Source organism: Oryctolagus cuniculus, chromosome 12 (genome assembly GCF_051225735.1).
Source record: "Oryctolagus cuniculus isolate XC-2025 breed Fujian yellow rabbit chromosome 12, ASM5122573v1, whole genome shotgun sequence".
Taxonomy (NCBI): Eukaryota; Metazoa; Chordata; class Mammalia; order Lagomorpha; family Leporidae; genus Oryctolagus; species Oryctolagus cuniculus.
In genome coordinates, this window is record NC_142878.1 from 58429915 (window position 1) to 58448740 (window position 18826).

General features: G+C 37.4%; 1 protein-coding gene across 5 annotated transcripts in view; it reads right to left on the reverse strand.

Annotated features, from left to right (window-relative positions):
• Positions 1-18826, reverse strand: part of DPH6 (diphthamine biosynthesis 6) — a 227114-nt gene that overhangs the window by 63183 nt on the left and 145105 nt on the right. For all 5 annotated transcript variants that reach the window (XM_002717996.6, XM_089309399.1, XM_089309391.1 and 2 more), the window contains one exon: positions 4108-4169. In XM_002717996.6, the coding sequence (XP_002718042.2) occupies positions 4108-4169 (62 nt within the window). The remainder of the gene's footprint in view (positions 1-4107; positions 4170-18826) is intronic.

Genomic DNA, 18826 nt, shown 5'->3' on the forward strand with positions numbered 1-18826 from the left:
ACACATCTTTAAGCATCTTTTGCAGGGCTGGACGAGTGGCGACAAATTCTTTCAATTTCTGTTTGCTGTGAAAGGTCTTTATTTCACCTTCATTCACAAATGAGAGCTTTGCAGGATATAATATTCTGGGCTGGCAGTTGTTCTCTCTTAGTACCTGGGCTATATCTTGCCATTCCCTCCTAGCTTGTAGGGTTTCTGATGAGAAGTCAGCTGTGAGTCTGATTGGAGATCCTCTGAGAGTAATCTGACGTTTCTCTCTTGCACATTTTAGGATCTTTTCTTTATGTTTCACTGTGGTGAGTTTAATTACGTGTCCTGGTGAGGATCTCTTTTGGTCATGTTTATTAGGGTTTCTATGAGCTTCCTATACTAGGATGTCTCTGTTCTTCTCCAAACCTGGGAAATTTTCTGCTAGTATCTCACTAAAAAGGCCTTTAATTCTTTCTCCCTCTCCATGCCTTCAGGAACTCCTAGAACCCGAATGATGGGTTTTTTAATAGTATCCTGTAGATTCCCGACAATATTTTTTAGATTTCTAATTTCCTCTTCTTTTCTTTGGTTTGACTATATTTTCCTGTTCTCTGTCTTCTAAGTCTGATATTCTCTCTTCTGCTTCATCCATGCTGTTTTTAAGGCTCTCTAATGTGTTTGTCATTTGATCTATTGAATTCTTCATTTCATTATGATTTCTCGTCACTATCACAGTTTCCTGTTGTACTAGTTGTTTCATTTCATTTTGATTCCTCCTTAATATTTCATTTTCGTGCGAGAGATTTTCTATCTTGTCCATTAAGGATTTCTATAGTTCAAAAACTTGTTTTGAGAACTTCTTAATGTTCTTATCAATTTTTTTGAGATCTGCTTCTTGCATTTCTTCTATCTCATCATCTTTATAATCTTGAATTGGGGTGTCTTTTTCATTTGGGGGCATCATAGTGTCTTCCTTGTTCTTGTTACCTCGGTTTCTGCATTTGTTGTTTGGCATATTGGAGATATTCTTTGGTTTTTTCACTGTGGTGTTTTTTCTTGTTATACTATGACTCTAGATTAAGTGGACTGTCTGCTTTTGATGGATCCTTAGAGGTTGTGATGCGTGTGGCCAGAGAGCTCTGCTTGGTTCTTTAGGGTTAAGGGTGTGCAAAAGGTGACTCACCCAGATTGTTCTCTCGCTCGTTCGCTCTCTCTCTCTTTTTTTTTTTTTTTGACTCAGCTGAGAAATAATTCCACACAGCTAAGTGGAATTGAGGGTAGTTGATGTATGAAATCTGGCCCCTGTAGGTATTTGTCTGATCTACCCCTGGGACCACTCAAAGAGTTTATGCAGCCTTCAGTGTGGTCTCAAATTTCTCTGCAGTCTCTCACTGGGTTGCCAAGGTTACCGAGTTTGTGTACTCGGTGAGTTCTCTCGCCCCCCCCCCTCAGATTTTCACAGTCTCAGTTCGTTAGCTACACACTTTCACTAGGTCTTAACCTCCTGTTATTTCTCCCCACCAGAGTCAGGTTTTTCTGCTTGGTTAATGGTGGGCGCCGCTTTACATATGTAAAATGGCGCCTGCTTTTTTTCTTGCTTGGCTTTGTAATGTGAGTGGAGAGAGAGGCTAGTGTCCGTGCCGGTTACCCTTATTTATTCATATTTTTTTCTCTCCTCCAGTCAGCGTGGTGAACTTTCCCCAGTGGGGCTTCAGGCCTCGTTCCCTCTAGGCTCTTTCTGCCTTTCCCCGCTAATGTCTCAGGTTACCAAGGTTTTTGTCTCACCTGCCCTTCCAGCGCTGGTGCGCAGACTCTGTGGCTCGGCTTCTGTGGCTCGGCTCCCGCGGCTCGGCTTTCACATGGTGGGTGACCTTGCTCTCCCTGTAGGTCCTCTGTGTCACATCCACTAGATCCGGAAGAGTTTCCTCTGCAATTTTTTCCTGAGCCTTTTCCTGAGGCTACAGTAACTCCACTTTTATTATACTATCTTTTCCCGGACCATCGGTGTGCGCCCTCACTATTCCACCATCTTGGCTCTGCTGATTTTTGTATATTTATGTTTGAATATCCTATGATAACCCAAAGTTAATTTATAACCAACAGCCTGGTACCCCCAAAATGTTACTTGCCTCTCTTTTTTTTGAAAGATTTATTTATTTATTTGAAAGGAAGAGTAACAAACAAGAGAGAGAGAAAGAGAGAGAGACAGAGAGATCTTCCATGCACTGGTTCACTCCTCAAATGGCTGCAACAGCCAGGGCTGGGCCAGGTTGTAGCCATGAGCCAGGAACTCCAGCCAGGTCTCAAATAGGAGTAGCAAGAACCCAAACATTTGGGCGAACATTTGCTAATTCCCAGGCACATTAGCAGGGAGCTGAGTGGAAGCTTATTGGAAGATGGAACTGGGAATGTGCACTCTGATATGGGATTTGCACATCTGAAATGGCAGCTTAACTAGCTGTATCATAATGTCTACCCTGTTACTTGCCGTTTATACAAATAATCTCTACACATTTGAAATCTAAAGTCATAAACTACACATTTTTGAGATACATTTCAAAAAGTACTTTTGCCAAAACCATAGTATCCATTTCTGAAGTTCTCTTTCCTTTGTCCATACATTTAATTTCATTATGTATGCATAATATTTTTATTACATCTGTATAATAAAATTACATTTATGGAATAAATTTTATATATATGCCAAGTTTTTGTAAGCTAATAGTCTGATAGTAGTGAAAAGGTAGGCATATAGATACAATGTTAGGCACAAAACAAAATGCTATGAATATAGCTCTAAAAGGTGAACATGAAAAATAATTATGTCTTCTAGACTGACTTCAATAAATGACACTAAATTATCTAGAAACAAATAGAATTTGTCACAATTATGTAATAATTAATTTTTCTTTTAATCTTTACCATCTGTCTGGCACATGTTAGGTGCTAAAGAACATTTAATAAAAGAAGGAATTAACATTTTGGGGATTTCTAGACATTTGGTATATGCCAAGAGCTATAAAATAATCAATTATGAATCACTTCAAAAGAAAATGCAAAACTCATAAAAGTATAACTGCTAATAGTTCTTATCACAGTAGTAGTATTAATCACATAGGAAAATGACTTATCAGAGGAGTTGAGTTCTTTCACACAAGTGAAATAGTTTTCTTTTTCCTATCATGATTGTGGAATAAAAAACTCCAAATAGTGCTAAAATTATACCGTTCTAGTCAGTGAAATATGGCCATACTAAACATACGATGTGCCCCCAAACTCAAACACAATACATAGAAAACAGTAAATGGGGCCAGTGCTGTGGTGTAGTGGGTAAAGCCACTGCCTGCAGTGCCGGCATCCTATGAGGGGGCAGGTTTGTGTCCCGGCTGCTCCACTTCCAATCCAACTCTCTGCTATGGCCTGGGAAAGCAGTAGAAGATCCTCTACATCCATGTGGGAGACCTGGAGGTAGTTCCTGGCTCCTGGCTTCAGATTGCCGCAGCTATGGCCTTTACGGCCATCTGGGGAGTGAAGAGAAGATGGAAGACCAATTTCTGTCTCTCTCTCTGCCTCCCTGCCTCTCTGTAACTCTGTCTTTTAAATAAATAAATAAATAAATAAATCTTTAAAAAAGAAGAAAACAGTAAATGAAAACTGAATCTTCCTTGAATGTGTGGGGTGTATTAACGATTTGACAATGATAAGGGTGAAACAGGTTAATTTGAACCCTTTTGAAAATTTCTAGTTTGTAGAATAATTTCATAATTGGCCAAAGACAGATTAGATAACACAGTCACTATAGGAAGCTTTTATTCCTGTTTCTTATGGCAAAGCATGTGATCACAGAGACCGTTCATTAGGAGCAGAGTACCTTTTACTCAAAAATGTCTGTTTTAATGAAGTCAAGCTTCTGACAGAGCAATTTCTTTTAGGTATAACATAATCCTGTATTTGGGTCAACATGCTACTAATAATTTTCATAATTTTAAGCATATTTCATATGAAGTTTAATTTCTTCATAAAACATTTAATGTATGTACCTGCATTTTTCTAAAATAAATTTGATTTTATGATCATTATATCACAGTACATTTTCCCTCTTTAGATGACTATATTTTGAAAAATATAAATTCTTACCTCTAAGAGAATAGGTTCCATTTGATCTAAGGTTTTCCCAAGATGCTTATCTGGATCTAAACCTGTTGAAAAAGGTTAAAGTTTTTAAGATAACTATTACACTGGAAGCTTAAAGACACATTTCCCTTCCCTTTACTCCTCTCTGCACAGGAAACCAGTTTCTATACTTTAAATTGCTTTGACTCTAAAGTAAAATGTACTTAGTATTTATTTTATTATTATTCTTGGGTAACTATTTTCCTTGCTCCTAAAAAAGAAGTTTCAATTAATTTAATTTGCACTGTTATCAACAACCTACTGTATAGTTTCACTTCCTTTCTTTTTTTGATAACTGTAATTAGGATGGAAAAAAAAGTATCATTTCAAAGATATAAAATTTAATCCTTGTTATTTTAATTACTATGTTTTATTTTTCTCATGGAAAATAGGGTAAATGTTCTAACTTATCCTTATTTTATTTAAACTTCAAGCACCTTGTTTAGAAAATAAGAATAGAAAATAGAGTGGATGACTGTTGTGCCTATATAATTAATTTACTTAATAGTAGTGCATGGACATAAATAACTGGATTATCAGATTAAATGACATTTCATTTGTTCAAAGATATGTTTTCCAAGAAAAATAAATGGGGCCAGCTTTGTGGCATAGCAGGTAAAGCCACTGCCTTCAGTGCTGGCATCCCATATGGGTGCCGGTTCAAGTCCTAGATAGTTTACTTCCTCTCCAGCTCCTTGCTAATGCACCTGGGAAAAGCAGTGGAGGATGGCCCAAGTGCTTAGACCTCTGTACCCATGTGGGAGACCCAGAAGAAGCTCCTGCTCCTGGCTTTCGTCTGGCCTATCCCTGGCAGGTACAGCCATTTGGGGAATGAACCAGCACATGGAAGATCTTACCAAGGATAACCAGCCAAGAAGATAAAGAAAGTTACAGGTCATAACTTGGCTCAGAAATGAACAAGTTCATTTTAGATATTTATATTCATATATACATATATTTGCTTAATTTATATAAATTATATTTTTATTTATTATGCAAACTAATTAATAGTTTTATTTCCAGTTGGATGCCTTTAGAGGAACATTTCTTGCAACCACATATCAGAATAAGAAAAGGAAATCAGGTAAATATTAAGTGTTTTTTATTTACTGAGAATTAACTTAGATCAAATTCCCAATTAAAATACCAAAAACGTTCTTCTCAGGTCTGGAAAAAATGATCTTAAAATTCATATAGAATCACAAGAGACCTTAAATAGCTAAAGCAATCCTAAAATAAATCTTGAGGCATCAAAATACCTGATTTCAAGGTATATTACAGTGTAGTTATAATGAAAACAGCCTATTATGGCACAAGAGTAGACACACAGACCAATGGGATACCCTAGAGACCCTAGAAATTAATCCACACATCTACAACTAACCTTTGACAAATGAGCTAAAAATACTCCCTGGATAAAGGGCAGTCTCTTCAACAAATGTTTTTGGAAAAATTGGATATCTGAATGCAGAAGTATGAAACAAGACCCCTATCTTACACCCTACACAAAAATCAACTCCAAGGACCAAGGATCATGCTTCCCATTGCTCAAAAATAATCGGGAAGGGGGAAATGTGGTGTAATGAGAAGACCGTGCCAAGATGGCCACTGACAAGCAAGTGTTAGTTACTCAGGAATGGCTTCAGAACCCACCTGGCAAAGGAGCCTGCCTGGCAACAGGCTGTGATTGGTTAGGGCATAAACCGCCCCTTGACCGGATTGGCTGTCTTGGCTATATAAGCTGATGTACCAACTGAAATAAACGAGTCTACAAGCTGCTTTCCTCTAGCTCGCTTCACCCGACTCCTGGTGTCTGTATGGTGACTCCACACCTCTTGCTCCGACTGCGCTTCTCTCAGAACGAATCCACCTCAACAACAATGGATCAGGATCTAAATCTAAGACTTGAAACCATCAAATTATTAGAGGAAAACAGGGGAAACACTGCAAGACATTGACATAGGTAAAGATGTCTTGGATAAGACCCCAGAAGCACAGGAAATAAAGGCAAAAATAGACAAATGGGATTGCATCAAACTAAGAAGTTTCTGCATAGCAAAGGAAACAGTCAGAAAAGTAAAGAGGCAAATGACAGAATGGGAGAAAATATTTACAAACTATACATCTGCTAAAGGATTAATATCTAGAATATATAAGGAACCCAAGAATTTCAATAATAAAAAAGCAAACAATAAAGTTAAGAAATGGGCTAAGGAGATGAATAAGCATTTTTTTCCACTGGAGGAAATACAAATGGCCAACAGACACATGAAAAAATGGTCAGGATCACCAGCCATCAGGGAAGTACAAATAAAAACCACAATGAGGTTTCTCTTTGCACCAGTTAAAATGGCTATCATTCAAAAATCCAAATATAACAATTGCTGGGGAAGATGTAGAGAAAAAGACACTATAATACAGTTTGTAGGCAGAAAATATGGAGATTCCTCAGAAATCTGAAAATAGATCTACCATAGGACCCAGCCATTACATGCCTGGGAATTCAACCAAAGAAAACAAAAATAGCATATGAAAGAGCTATCTGTATCCCAGTGTTTATTGCAGCTCAACTCAAAGTAGCTCAATAGGAATCAACTGAAATGTTGATCGAATGATGACTGGATAAAGAAATTTATATACATATATATATGTATGCACATATATATATATGGTTCATGTTTACATGAACAAAAAAACTAGGCCAAATATCTTAATAGGTACCTCACCAAGAAGTTATAGATATGGCAAATAAGCATATGAAAAGATGCTCTATGTCTTATGTCATCAGAGAAATGCAAATTAAAATAATGGGATGCTACTACAATCTATTTGAAATGCCAAAATCTGGTAAACTGGCAACACAAATGCTGGAAAGTCATTGAGCAATACCATTTCTGACAGGTATGCAAAATGGTACAGCCACTTTGTAAGATAGTTTGAAAGGTTTTTTTTTCTTTTTCTTTTTTTTTTTTAACTAAACTGAATGTACTCTTAATGTATGATGCAGGAATTTTTCCCTTTGATGTGTTAAAAACTCAAATCCATGCAAAATCCCACAGATGGAGGTTTGTTACAACTTTATTAATAATTGATAAAACTTGGAAGCAAGTTTTCATTCAGTAAATGAATTAATAAAATATCATACATGCAAGTAATCAAATATTATACAGGACTAAAAAAGAAATGAGCTAGCAAGCCATTAAATGGAGGCATATTACTTAGTGAAAAGCTTCAATCTGCAAAGGCTACATACTGTAGGATTTCATATAGATAACATTTTTGAAAAGGCAAAGCTATGGATAGAATAAAAACAATCACTTACTGATGTTAGGGAGGGGAAGGGGAAGAAGGCTTAAAAAGGAAGAGCACAAAGGATTTTGATTGGGATTGCACTGAATCTGTAAATTGCTTTTGGTAGTCAGTGAAAATACTCTGTATGATGCTATAATGATGGATACATGTTATTATGCATTTAACTAAAGCCATAGGACATACAATACCAAGAGTGAACCTTAATGTAAACCATGAATTTTAGGTGATAATGATGTGTCCATATAGGTTCATTAATTGTAACAAATATACCACTATGGTAGGGGATGATGATAATAAGGGAGGCTACATTATCTCGGGTGAGAGACATGTGGAAAATCTCTGTATTTTCTTAATTTTGCAGTGATTCTTATGTGGGCCTAAAAAATATTCTTACAAGAGGAAGAGGAACTTTGTGGACTTGAGTGGAGGGTGTGGATACACAGTATGAGCAAGAACACGAACACTGCACAAAACTGCAGCAGCCAACTTGGTGACTGAGGTGAGACTGGACTGCAGCAAAACGTGGTGATATAGCAGGAGGAAGAGCTTCAGAAGCCTTTGTGTGTGAATATAGCCATTGGCTGAGACAAGACGCCTTCTTGGCCGTACTAATGGCAGTGGTGGGAGAGAGAGCAACATTTAGCCAGTGGCTCTTGTGTATGTGTGTGATCCAGATATTCTAGTGGAAGGAAAAATCTGCTGTCTCCACTGACTGGTAGGTGGATGAGCACCCATGTAGGACTGAGGGTGCCCCCAGGCTCCCATGATCAAGATATGTAAGCAGAGCTGACTCGGGGAACATTGTCCTCTCTGGTGACTCAACAGACTGGCAGGGGAGAGTGAAAGCACTGCACCCAGCAACTGTAGGAACCTTGTGTGCTGACACCATGGGGACCTGGTGGTTACATGAGACAGTGCAGGGTGTAGCTGAGTCTCTGGCCAATTATACTCGGAGCTGCTTGGTTTCCTAGGTAGATCACTGTAGTGGGAACTTGCTCACAGTGAGGACTGTGAAGATCATTTGTGTGGTTCATACAGTGGTACCGATGAGTATTGAACACATGGGGAGCTAACACCTGGGGATTTCTCAGCTTGGAGGAGAGGAGGTAATGAGGTGATCATACCAATAGAGATGACCATTCCCCTCTGTAAACCAGAGATCTACCACGCCCAACTTAGGTGTTACCCTGGATATTTGCCCCACTGGATCACTGACCAGAGCTCCCTGCCCACACCCATCACACAGTTATTGGTATTCACTGAAAGGCAGATGTCCCTCTAAGCCACAGAGGCATAGCTTAAAAATAAAGCCACCAGAGGAAAAAACACAACAAATCAACTTCACAAATGCCTAAAAATAAATGAAATTTTTTTTAAAAAAATTAAGAAACAAGAATAAGGAAGACAACATGACACCTCCCCCAAGAAAGGAACACAAGAATATTTAAGTATTAGAATGTGAAGATGGAGAGTGATGAAATGCCAGAAATGGAATTCAAAAAATTAATCATAGGATTACTCAAAAGCAATCAGAAGCAAATCCATGAAGTGAAGCAAACAATGTGACATAAATGAAAATTTTTCCCACGAAATTTAGATTTTTTTCTTTTTTTAAAATTTCTTTGACAGGTAGAGTTATAGACTGTGAAAGAGAGAGACAGAGAGAAAGGTCTTCCTTCTGTTGGTTCACTCCCCAAATGGCCGCTAAGGCCAGCGCTGCGCCGATCTGAAGCCAGGAGCCAGGTGCTTCTTCCTGGTCTCCCATGAGGGCGCAGGGGCCCAAACAACTGGGCCATCCTCCACTGCCCTCCTGGGCCACAGCAGAGAGCTGGAGTAGAAGAAGAGCAACTGGGACTAGAACCCGGAGCCCATACGGGATGCCGGCATCACAGGCAGAGGATTAACCAAGTGAGCCACAGCGCCAGCCTTCGAAATTTAGATTTTAAAGAGAAATCAAAATGAAATATTAGAAATGAAGAACCAATAGAGGAAATAAAAAAAAAAAGTGGTGGAAAGCCTTAACAGCAGACTTGGAAAGGCAAAAGAAAGAACATCTAAGTTGGAAGACAAATCTTTGGAAATCTTCATATCAGACTGGAAAAAAAGGGAGAAATTTAAAAACTTAAAAACAGTTTTGGAGATTTACAGGATACTACTAAATAACCCAACATATGGGTCTTAGGAGTTCCTGAAGGTGTGGAAAGAGAGAATGGACTAGAAGGCCTATTTAGTGAAATGATTACAGAAAACTTCCTCACTTTGGAGAATGAAAAGGGATATCAAAATACAGCAAGCACATAGAACTCCTAATAGACATGACCAGAATAGATCTTCACCATGATACATTGTAGTCAAACTCTTCACAGTAAAACATAAAAAAGATTCTAAAATGTACACAAGAGAAATGCCAGATTACTTTCAGAGGATCTCCAATTAGACCCACAGCTGACTTCTCATCAGAAACCCTATAGGCTAGGAGAGAATGGTGAGATATAGTCCGTCTTAAGAGAAAAAACTGCCTGACCAGAATACTGGACCCTACAAAGCTCTCATTTATGAAGGTGAAATAATTTCCATAGCAAACATCAATTTAAAGAATTTGTCACCACTTGTCCAGTTTTACAAAGATGCATAAAGATGTGCTATACACAGAAATGCAGAAAGATGGCCATCATTACAAAAGAATGTAAAGGCAGAAAATCCCCCAGTAAAAGCACCAAAAAATTCATAGTAAACAATAGAAATATTTATGGAAAAATGGCAGGGAAAGTCATTACTTATCAATAGTCATGTTGAATGTAAATAGCCTCAACTTTCCAGTTAAAAGATACAGAAAGACTGAATAGATTAAAAAACAAAACCATCTATTTGCTGCCTACAAGAAATATATCTCACCAACAAAGATACATGCAGACTGAAAGTGAAAGGATAGAAAAAGGCTTTACATTCTAACAGAAAGCAAAAAAGGGCAGGTGTTAATATTAGACAAAATAGACTTTAATACAAAAATACTGTTAAAAGCCACAAAGAAGGACACTATGTAATGTTTAAGGGAACAATTCAACAGTAAGATGTAACTGTAATAAATGTATATACACCTAATTACAGGGTACCTGGCTATGTGAAAGAAATGCGAATGGATCTAAAGGGAGACACAGACTCCAATACAATAGTAATAGAGGACTTCAACACTGCACTTTCACCAATGGACAGATCAAGCAGACAGAAAATCAATAAAGAAATAACAGAGCTAATCGACACCATGGACCAAATGGACCTAACTGCTATCTACAAGACTTTTCACACCACAGTTGCAGAATGCACATTCTTCTCAATAGTGCCTGGAACTTTGTCTAGGATGGACCACATGCTAGGCCATAAAGCAAGCTCAGAAAATTCAAAATAACCAAAATCACATCATTCAGCTTTTCTGAGCACAATGGAATAAAGCTGGAAACCAACAACTTAAGAATCTCTAGAACATATGCAATCACACAGAGAATGAACAACATAGCCCTGGATGAACAGTGGGTCATAGAAGAAATTAAAAGAGAAATAAAAAAATTTCTGGAAATGAAGGAAGATGACAATACATCATTTCAAAACTTATCGGAAACAGCAAAAGCAGTGTTAAGAGAGAAGTTTATAGCAATTGGTGCCTATATGAGAAAATTGGAAAGGCACTAAATAAATTAGCCATCAATGGATCTCAAGGACCTAGAAAAACAACAACAAACCAAACCCCAAATTAGTAGGAGAAAAGAAATAATCAAAATTAGAGAATAAACAATATTGAAACCAAAATATACAAAAGATTAGTGATATGAAGAACTTTTTTTTTGAAAAAATAAACAAAATTGATATATCATTGGTCCAACTAATGGAGAAGACCCAAAATCAGAGATGAAAAAGGAAATGTAACAACAGATACCACAGAAATCAAAAGAATCATCAGGAATTACTACAAAGAGCTGTATGCCAACAAATTGGGAAACCTAGAATAAATGGATACATTCCAAGATATATACCTACCAAAACTGAGTCATGAAGACATAGAAAACCTAAACAGACCAATAAAGAAGACAGAATTTGAATCAGTAATTAAGACCCTCCCAACAAAGAAAAGCCCAGCACTAGATGGCTTCACTGCTGAATTCTACCACACATTAAAGAAGATCTAATTCCCATTCTCCTCAAGGAATTCAAAATAATTGAAGAGAGGAAATCCTACTAAACTCCTTCTATGAAACCTGAATCACCTTATCCTAAACCAGAAAAAGATGTAACAGAAAAAGAGAACTATAGACCAATAACCCTAATAAACATAGAAGCAAAAATCCTAAATAAAATATTAGCTAATCCAATCCAGTAACATATCAGAAAGATAATTCAACCAGACCAAGTGGGATTTATTCCTGGTACGTAGGGTTGGTTCACCATTCGCAAATCAATTAATGTGATACATCACATTAACAAACTAAAGAATAAAAAAAAACATGGTTATCTCAATAGATGCAGAGAAAACATTTCATAAAATATAACATCCTTTCATGATGAAAACCTTAAGCAAGTTGTGTATAGAAGGAACATTCCTCAACACAATAAAGGCAATTTATGACAAAGCCATGGCCAGCATTTTATTGAATGAGGAAAAGCTAGAAGCAGTCCCACTGATTCAGAACCAGACAAGGATGCCTACTCCCATCACTGCTATTCAATATAGTCCCAGAAGTTCTAGCCAGAGCCATTAGGCAATAAAAAGAAATCAAAGGGATACAAATTGGAAAAGAGGAAATCAAACTATCCCTATATGGAGATGACATGATTTTATATATAGGGGGTCCAAAAGACTCCACTAAGAGGCTATTGGAACTCAAGAGAGTTTGGTAAAGTGGCAGTATATAAAATCCACTCAAAATGAATCAAAGGTCTAAATCTATGGCCTGATACCATCAAATTATTAGAGAACACTGAGAAAACCCTGCAAGACGTTAGCATAGGCAAAGAGTTCTTGGTAAAGATCTCAGAAGCACAGGCAATCAAAGCCAAAAATGAAAAATGGGACTACATCAAATTGAGAAGCTTCTGTACTGCAAAAGAAACACTCAGCAAAGTAAACAGGTGACCAACAGAATGGGAGAGAATATTTGTAAACTATGCAACTGATAAAGGGTTAACATCCAGAATCTATAAAGAGCTCAAAAATTCAAAAACAACACGAACAATACAGTTAAGAAATGGGAAAAGGACTTGAACGGGCATTTTTCAAAATAAAAAATTCAAATGGCCAATAGACACTTGAAAAAATGCTCAAGATAACTAGCCATCAGGGAAATACAAATCAAAACCACAGGAGGTTTCTCCTCACTCCAGTCAAAATGGCTCTCATACAGAGAAATCAATAAACAATAAATGCTTGTGGGGATAAATGTAACATGGTCCACTGTTAGTGGGTATGTAAATTGGTGCAGCCACTGTGGAAGACAATAAGGAGATACCTCAGAAACCTAAATATAGGCCGGCACCGCGGCTCAACAGGCTAATCCTCCGCCTGCAGTGCCGGCACACCAGGTTCTAGTCCAGGTCGGGGCGCTGGATTCTGTCCCGGTTGCCCCTCTTCCAGGCCAGCTCTCTGCTGTGGACTGGGAGTGCAGTAGGATGGCCCAAGTGCTTGGGCCCTGCACCCGCACCTGGCTCCTGGCTTCGGATCAGCTCGGTGTGCCGGCCGCAGTGTGTCGGCCGCAGCGTGCTGGCCACAGCAGCCATTGGGGAGTGAACCAACGGAAAAGGAAGACCTTTCTCTCTGTCTCTCTCTCACTGTCCACTCTGTCTGTCAAAAAAAATTTTTAAATAAAAAAAAATTAAAAAAAAAAAGAAATCTGAATATAGACCTATTATATGATTCAGCCATCCCACTCTGGGGAATTTACCCTAATCAAAAGAATCAGCATATTAAAGAGCTACCTGAACCCTATATTCTTTGTGGCAGAGTTCATGATAGCTAAGATATCCAGATGTCTAGCAACTGTTGACTGGATAAAGAAATTATGCTATATATACACTATGGAGTACTACTCAGCTGTAAAAAAAAAAAAAAAATGAAATCCTATCTTTTCCAAGAAGATGGAAACAACTGGAAACTATTATATTTAGTGAAATAAGCCAGTCCCCAAAAGAAAGATAAAATGTGTTTTCCATCATCCGAGGTAACTAATACATTTCTTAAAATGTAAATTTTAGGAGTGAAATGGACATTTTGAGATTCAATGATTGTTTATACCCTTGTCTGTTTTGTTGAGGGATGGTGTTTTTTTCCTTCATATAATTGTTGAACTCTTTTACTTACTGTAGGGTTAATATATGATCATTATGTAAAATGAAAATCAATCTTTGTAAAAATTAAGAGTGGGAATGTGAGAAGCAGGAGGAAGAGTTGGATTTTGGGTGGGAGAGAGTGTAAGGGGGTAAGTAACATTATGTTCCTAAATATGTTTTGTATATATGAAATACATGAAACTTGTATAATTTGAACAAAACTTTTAAAGAGAAGTAAATAAAGGTCAAGGTGCCTTCATTAAAAAAGAAAAGAAATGTAAAAATCACTCTTACTTCCATATAAAACTGGTTAGATCCATGAACTGTCGTCTTCTGATGTGAAAGAAATCAGTAGCTATAACTATAAAGGGAGAAAGGCAATGTAGTAAAAAATAGTAGAGAACACAGTACTGTGAGAAATTAGTAAACATATTGCTAGAAAAGTTCAGGGAAAGCATGTTAAAATTTTATAAAGTATTATTTTATGCATAAGTCTGATGGCAAACTTTAGTAGATTATTTCTAATAAAAAAAAGTTCTAAAAAAAAGGAAAGCATGAAAGGCAATTTAAGAGCACATGGTTTTTATACAGGTAGGCAGATCAAACTGATGCTCTTTTCATTTTTCCTATAATGTTTTAATTCATTGTAGAGTTATTAAGCCACAGTTTGTTAAAGTATAGAAACACCTGTTATATTGCATTTTAGAGATGTCTGCATTCTGTGGTAGGTAAAGTAATTTAACTTTCCTTTAAATAAGAGTGTCAGTAAAATATGTACACTTAGACCACACTGGGCACAATGTAACATGCATCTGTGACCATCACATGAGTAAAATTTAGTTGATTTTTCAATATTTTTCTCTAGTTGCATATTTTCAATTTAATTATCCTTGGGCTAAGCAATGAAAACTCTATGAAGGTAAAAATGATCACAGTATAAAACATTATATAAAATTTTCAAATTTTTTCCTCAAACAATTCTAAAAGGGCATTTCATGACAAGAGATTATTGTAAAATTTAAAAACAGCTAAAATAAAATAACATTTATTTCAGAATTAATAATGAATAAGCTACTTGTGTGAGTTTTTATAGATGTGGTAATGTAGTCTGTGCCACATTTAGTGAATGTTGTACATGCCACGATTGATGGATCTGATTCTTTGGACATTTAATGCAGAACAGTCTAATAGTAACAACATTTCATCTACACAAAAGATGATTTCTATGGACACATCAAGGATCTGGCAGGAGCTGAGATATGATTTTCTTATATATTTATTTATTTATTTATTTTGACAGGCAGAGTTAGACAGTGAGAGAGACAGAGAGAAAGGTCTTCCTTATCATTGGTTCACCCTCCGAATGGCCGCTACAGCCGCGCTGCGCCAATCTGAAGCCAGGAGCCAGGTGCTTCCTCCTGGACTCCATGCAGGTGCAGGGCAAAAGCATTTGGGCCATCCTCCACTGCCTTCCCGGGCCACAGCAGAAAGCTGGACTGGAAGAGGAGCAACCAGTACTAGTACTTGGTGCCCCAACTGGGACTAGAACCCAGGGTGCCGGCGCCACAGGTTGAGGATTAGCCAAGTGAGCAGCGGCGCTGGCCATGAAATATAATTTTCAAACATGGTCAGTTTATTAGAGGTCGAGATATCTAAGTAGTTATTATATCTAGGCATGGTGTTATAGTACATTTATGATAGAGAAGTACATGTCAAACACATGAATAAGTTACTTTAAGTTACTAACAAGATTCTCTCCAACATACAAAAAATGTGCTGTAAGTCCTGACTTCTGAACATTTATTCATGTCCAGTAGCCACTCCTGGATGGAAGCTGGGTGGATGAATAAACCCACAACAAGACCTAGGCACTAGATAACTCTATGCAGAATTAAGAAATTAATTAGGAGGAAGAGCTATAATTTGCAGGGTTGACATCTATTTTACTTTACTTGCATGTATCAATGGGAAGCAATTACAATTCAATTAAAATATTCAATTTTATTACTTTACTGACTGACCTTGAAGTTAATGCCTGCTTTATTTAATTGCATCATCTATGAATAAATGTTAACCCTACAATGCTATGCCCCATTATTTTCAATGCATTTTTCAACTTCTCAACTGAATTATATCAGTCAATTTATTATCTACTGTCATGAAAGCAAGTGGAGGTTTATTTCTTGGTGACAGCTCAATATATGATGAAAGAAACATCACAAAATGTTTGATAATGCTATCTTTAACAGAGCCAAGTAAAATGAATTGTATTCTCATCTCAACTGTTATAGCTTACACTTTTAGTGTAAAATCAGTAATAATATTACAAAAGTTATAATCACTCAGAGAAGCAATTTCTACCCTATCTATAATTCTTTATAAATCCATTACAGACAGGAACTGAGTATACCATAGATCTCAAAAACCAAAACACACACACATATACACACACAGCAGATAGTCTCTTCCTATCTTTGGAACGCTCACTGACCAGAACAGGTAGATTACACTTTAAAATCACTTATCTTTTAAGTAATTTTTTTTATTTCTCAGATTTCAATTGAAATACCATAACTGAAGATTTTAGAGAAAAACAGACAAAACTCATGTTAACAAGAACAAGTAAGAAAGTAGACTGATTACGTGATCTCTAAACTAAAAATAAGCTCATATATTTGAAATGGACTATTGGCGGAAAGGACTTATTTCAACTTTCAGATTTCTGGTGTCTACAATTAGATCACTAGACGCTTAATTATCTTAGAGGCTGTGTTGCCTCATCACAGCATTTGACCTCTTTCTGAAATTTATCATCTGGTATTTTTCTTGTTCATGCAACAAAATGTAGGCTCAGACGCTTTATGGATACTTTTAAGATCTATGAGGCTGGTATTGTCCTGTAGCCAGTAAAGCCACTGCCTACAATGCTGGCATCCCTTAGGGGCTCCAGTTCAAGTCCTGCCTGCTCCACTTCTGATCCAACTCCTTGCTAATGCAGCTGGTAAAGCAGCGGAGGATGGCCCAAGTACTTGGGGCCCTGCACCCATGTGAGAGACCCAAAAAAGCTCTTGGCTCCTGGCTTCTGATTGGCCCAGCCCCGCTCACTGGAGCTATTTGAGAAGTGAATCAGCAGATGGAAGATTTTCTTCCCTCTGTCTCTCCCTCTTTCCTTGTAACTCTGACTTTCCAATAAATAAAATGAATTTTTTAAAAAAAATAAACTATGACATACATGAAATAAATGATCAATAAATCATATTGAATATATTGCATTTAATGATAACCAATGCCTGTTAGTGACAGTTCAAATGGTCCATTTTCGTACCTTTAAAAACACTGTATAACTTTTTTTTATCATTTTTTTTGGACAGGCAGAGTGGACAGTGAGAGAGAGAGACAGAGAGAAAGGTCTTCCTTTGCCGTTGGTTCACCCTCCAGTGGCCGCCGCAGCCGGTGCGCTGCGGCTGGTGCACCGAGCTGATCTGATGGCAGGAGCCAGGTACTTATCCTGGTCTCCCATGGAGTGCAGGGCCCAAGTACTTGGGCCATCCTCCACTGCACTCCCTGGCCACAGTAGAGAGCTGGCCTGGAAGAGGGGCAACTGGGACAGAATCCAGTGCCCCAACCGGGACTAGAACCTGGCTGCCGGCGCCACAAGGCGGAGTATTAGCCTAGTGAGCCACAGCGCCGGCCTAACACTGTATAACTTTTAACATATAAAGAACAAATAAAAAATGAAAGATATATGTATACCAGAGTTTTTCTTTTTTAAAGGATATGAAACATTTCTTTTAGAAACACATTCCTAATCTTTCCTTTCTTAATAGACTTCAACATGATGAGTACTGAAAACTGGAAGTAGTTCAAAATGAGTACATAGTGTTTGAAAGGGAGAGATTTGAAGCTAATTTTAGACAATGCTAGATCCTATAGGACCTTGTACATTTCAGTTTAAGTAAATTTCAGTGTTTAAGATATTCTGAAGTATTTTATTCTTGGGGCTTCTGTGAACAAGATAGCCTCTTAAAATTTTTTTCCTTTCTGATAGTTTCTGTTTGTGTACAGAAACACAACTGGTTTTTAAAAATTATTTTCATGTATTTGAAAGTCTGACAGACAGAGGGAGATCTTCTATACCCTGGTTCACTCCTAAATACTCACAACAGCTGGGAAATCCTGGTCACCCATGGGGGTGGCAAGGATCCAAGTACATGAGCCATCACCTACTGCCTCCTACGATAGGCATTAGCAAGAAGCTAGAATTGAAAAGGGAACTAGAGCTTGAATGTAGGCACACTACTGTGGGATGTGGGAGTCCCTAGTAGTGTCTGAATCTTGTGCCTAATGCCCAACCCCACAACTGTTTTTTTATATGTTCATTTTGTATCTTGCAACTTTCAGTTTTTAGCAGCATTTTAAGCCTTTAGTTTTCTATGTAGACAATTATATAATTTGAAAGTAACGATATTTTGCTTCTACCTTCCTGATTTGGATGTCTTATTTCTTTTCTTGACTAATTATTCTGGATAGGATTTCCAGTTCTCTACTGAATGGAAGTGGCCAGAGTGGACATCCTTGCCTTATGCTGTGATATAGTCATTTTTATTTTAAAATTCTTCAATCACACCTCTGAGTTAACTGATCATTGGCACTTAAGTCTTTCTTTTTCTTCCCCTCCCCATTGCAAACAATATAATGAAATTAAGAAAGAAGGATAAAATATAAGGATTGAGAAAGTAGTAAAGAATAGTCACATACCCAGAACTTGAATTAAATTCTGTTTGAGTGAAGATGGAATCATATTGTCCTATGATCTCCACTGCAGAAATAACTTGCTATAAAAAGAACTATAGGAAATTCTAAAAAGTCCTGAATACAGCCTACCTTAGACCCTATAATGTGAGATGCACTACTCCATTTGTTTCTCACGTTAATCTACTGTGATAGAGACCACTACATTTACACAAATTTTCCTACATATGTTTGAAACAGCAAACAATATAGTATTACCTGCATGTAAGACAATTCATTGGAATACAAGTCCCAGCTCTGAGCA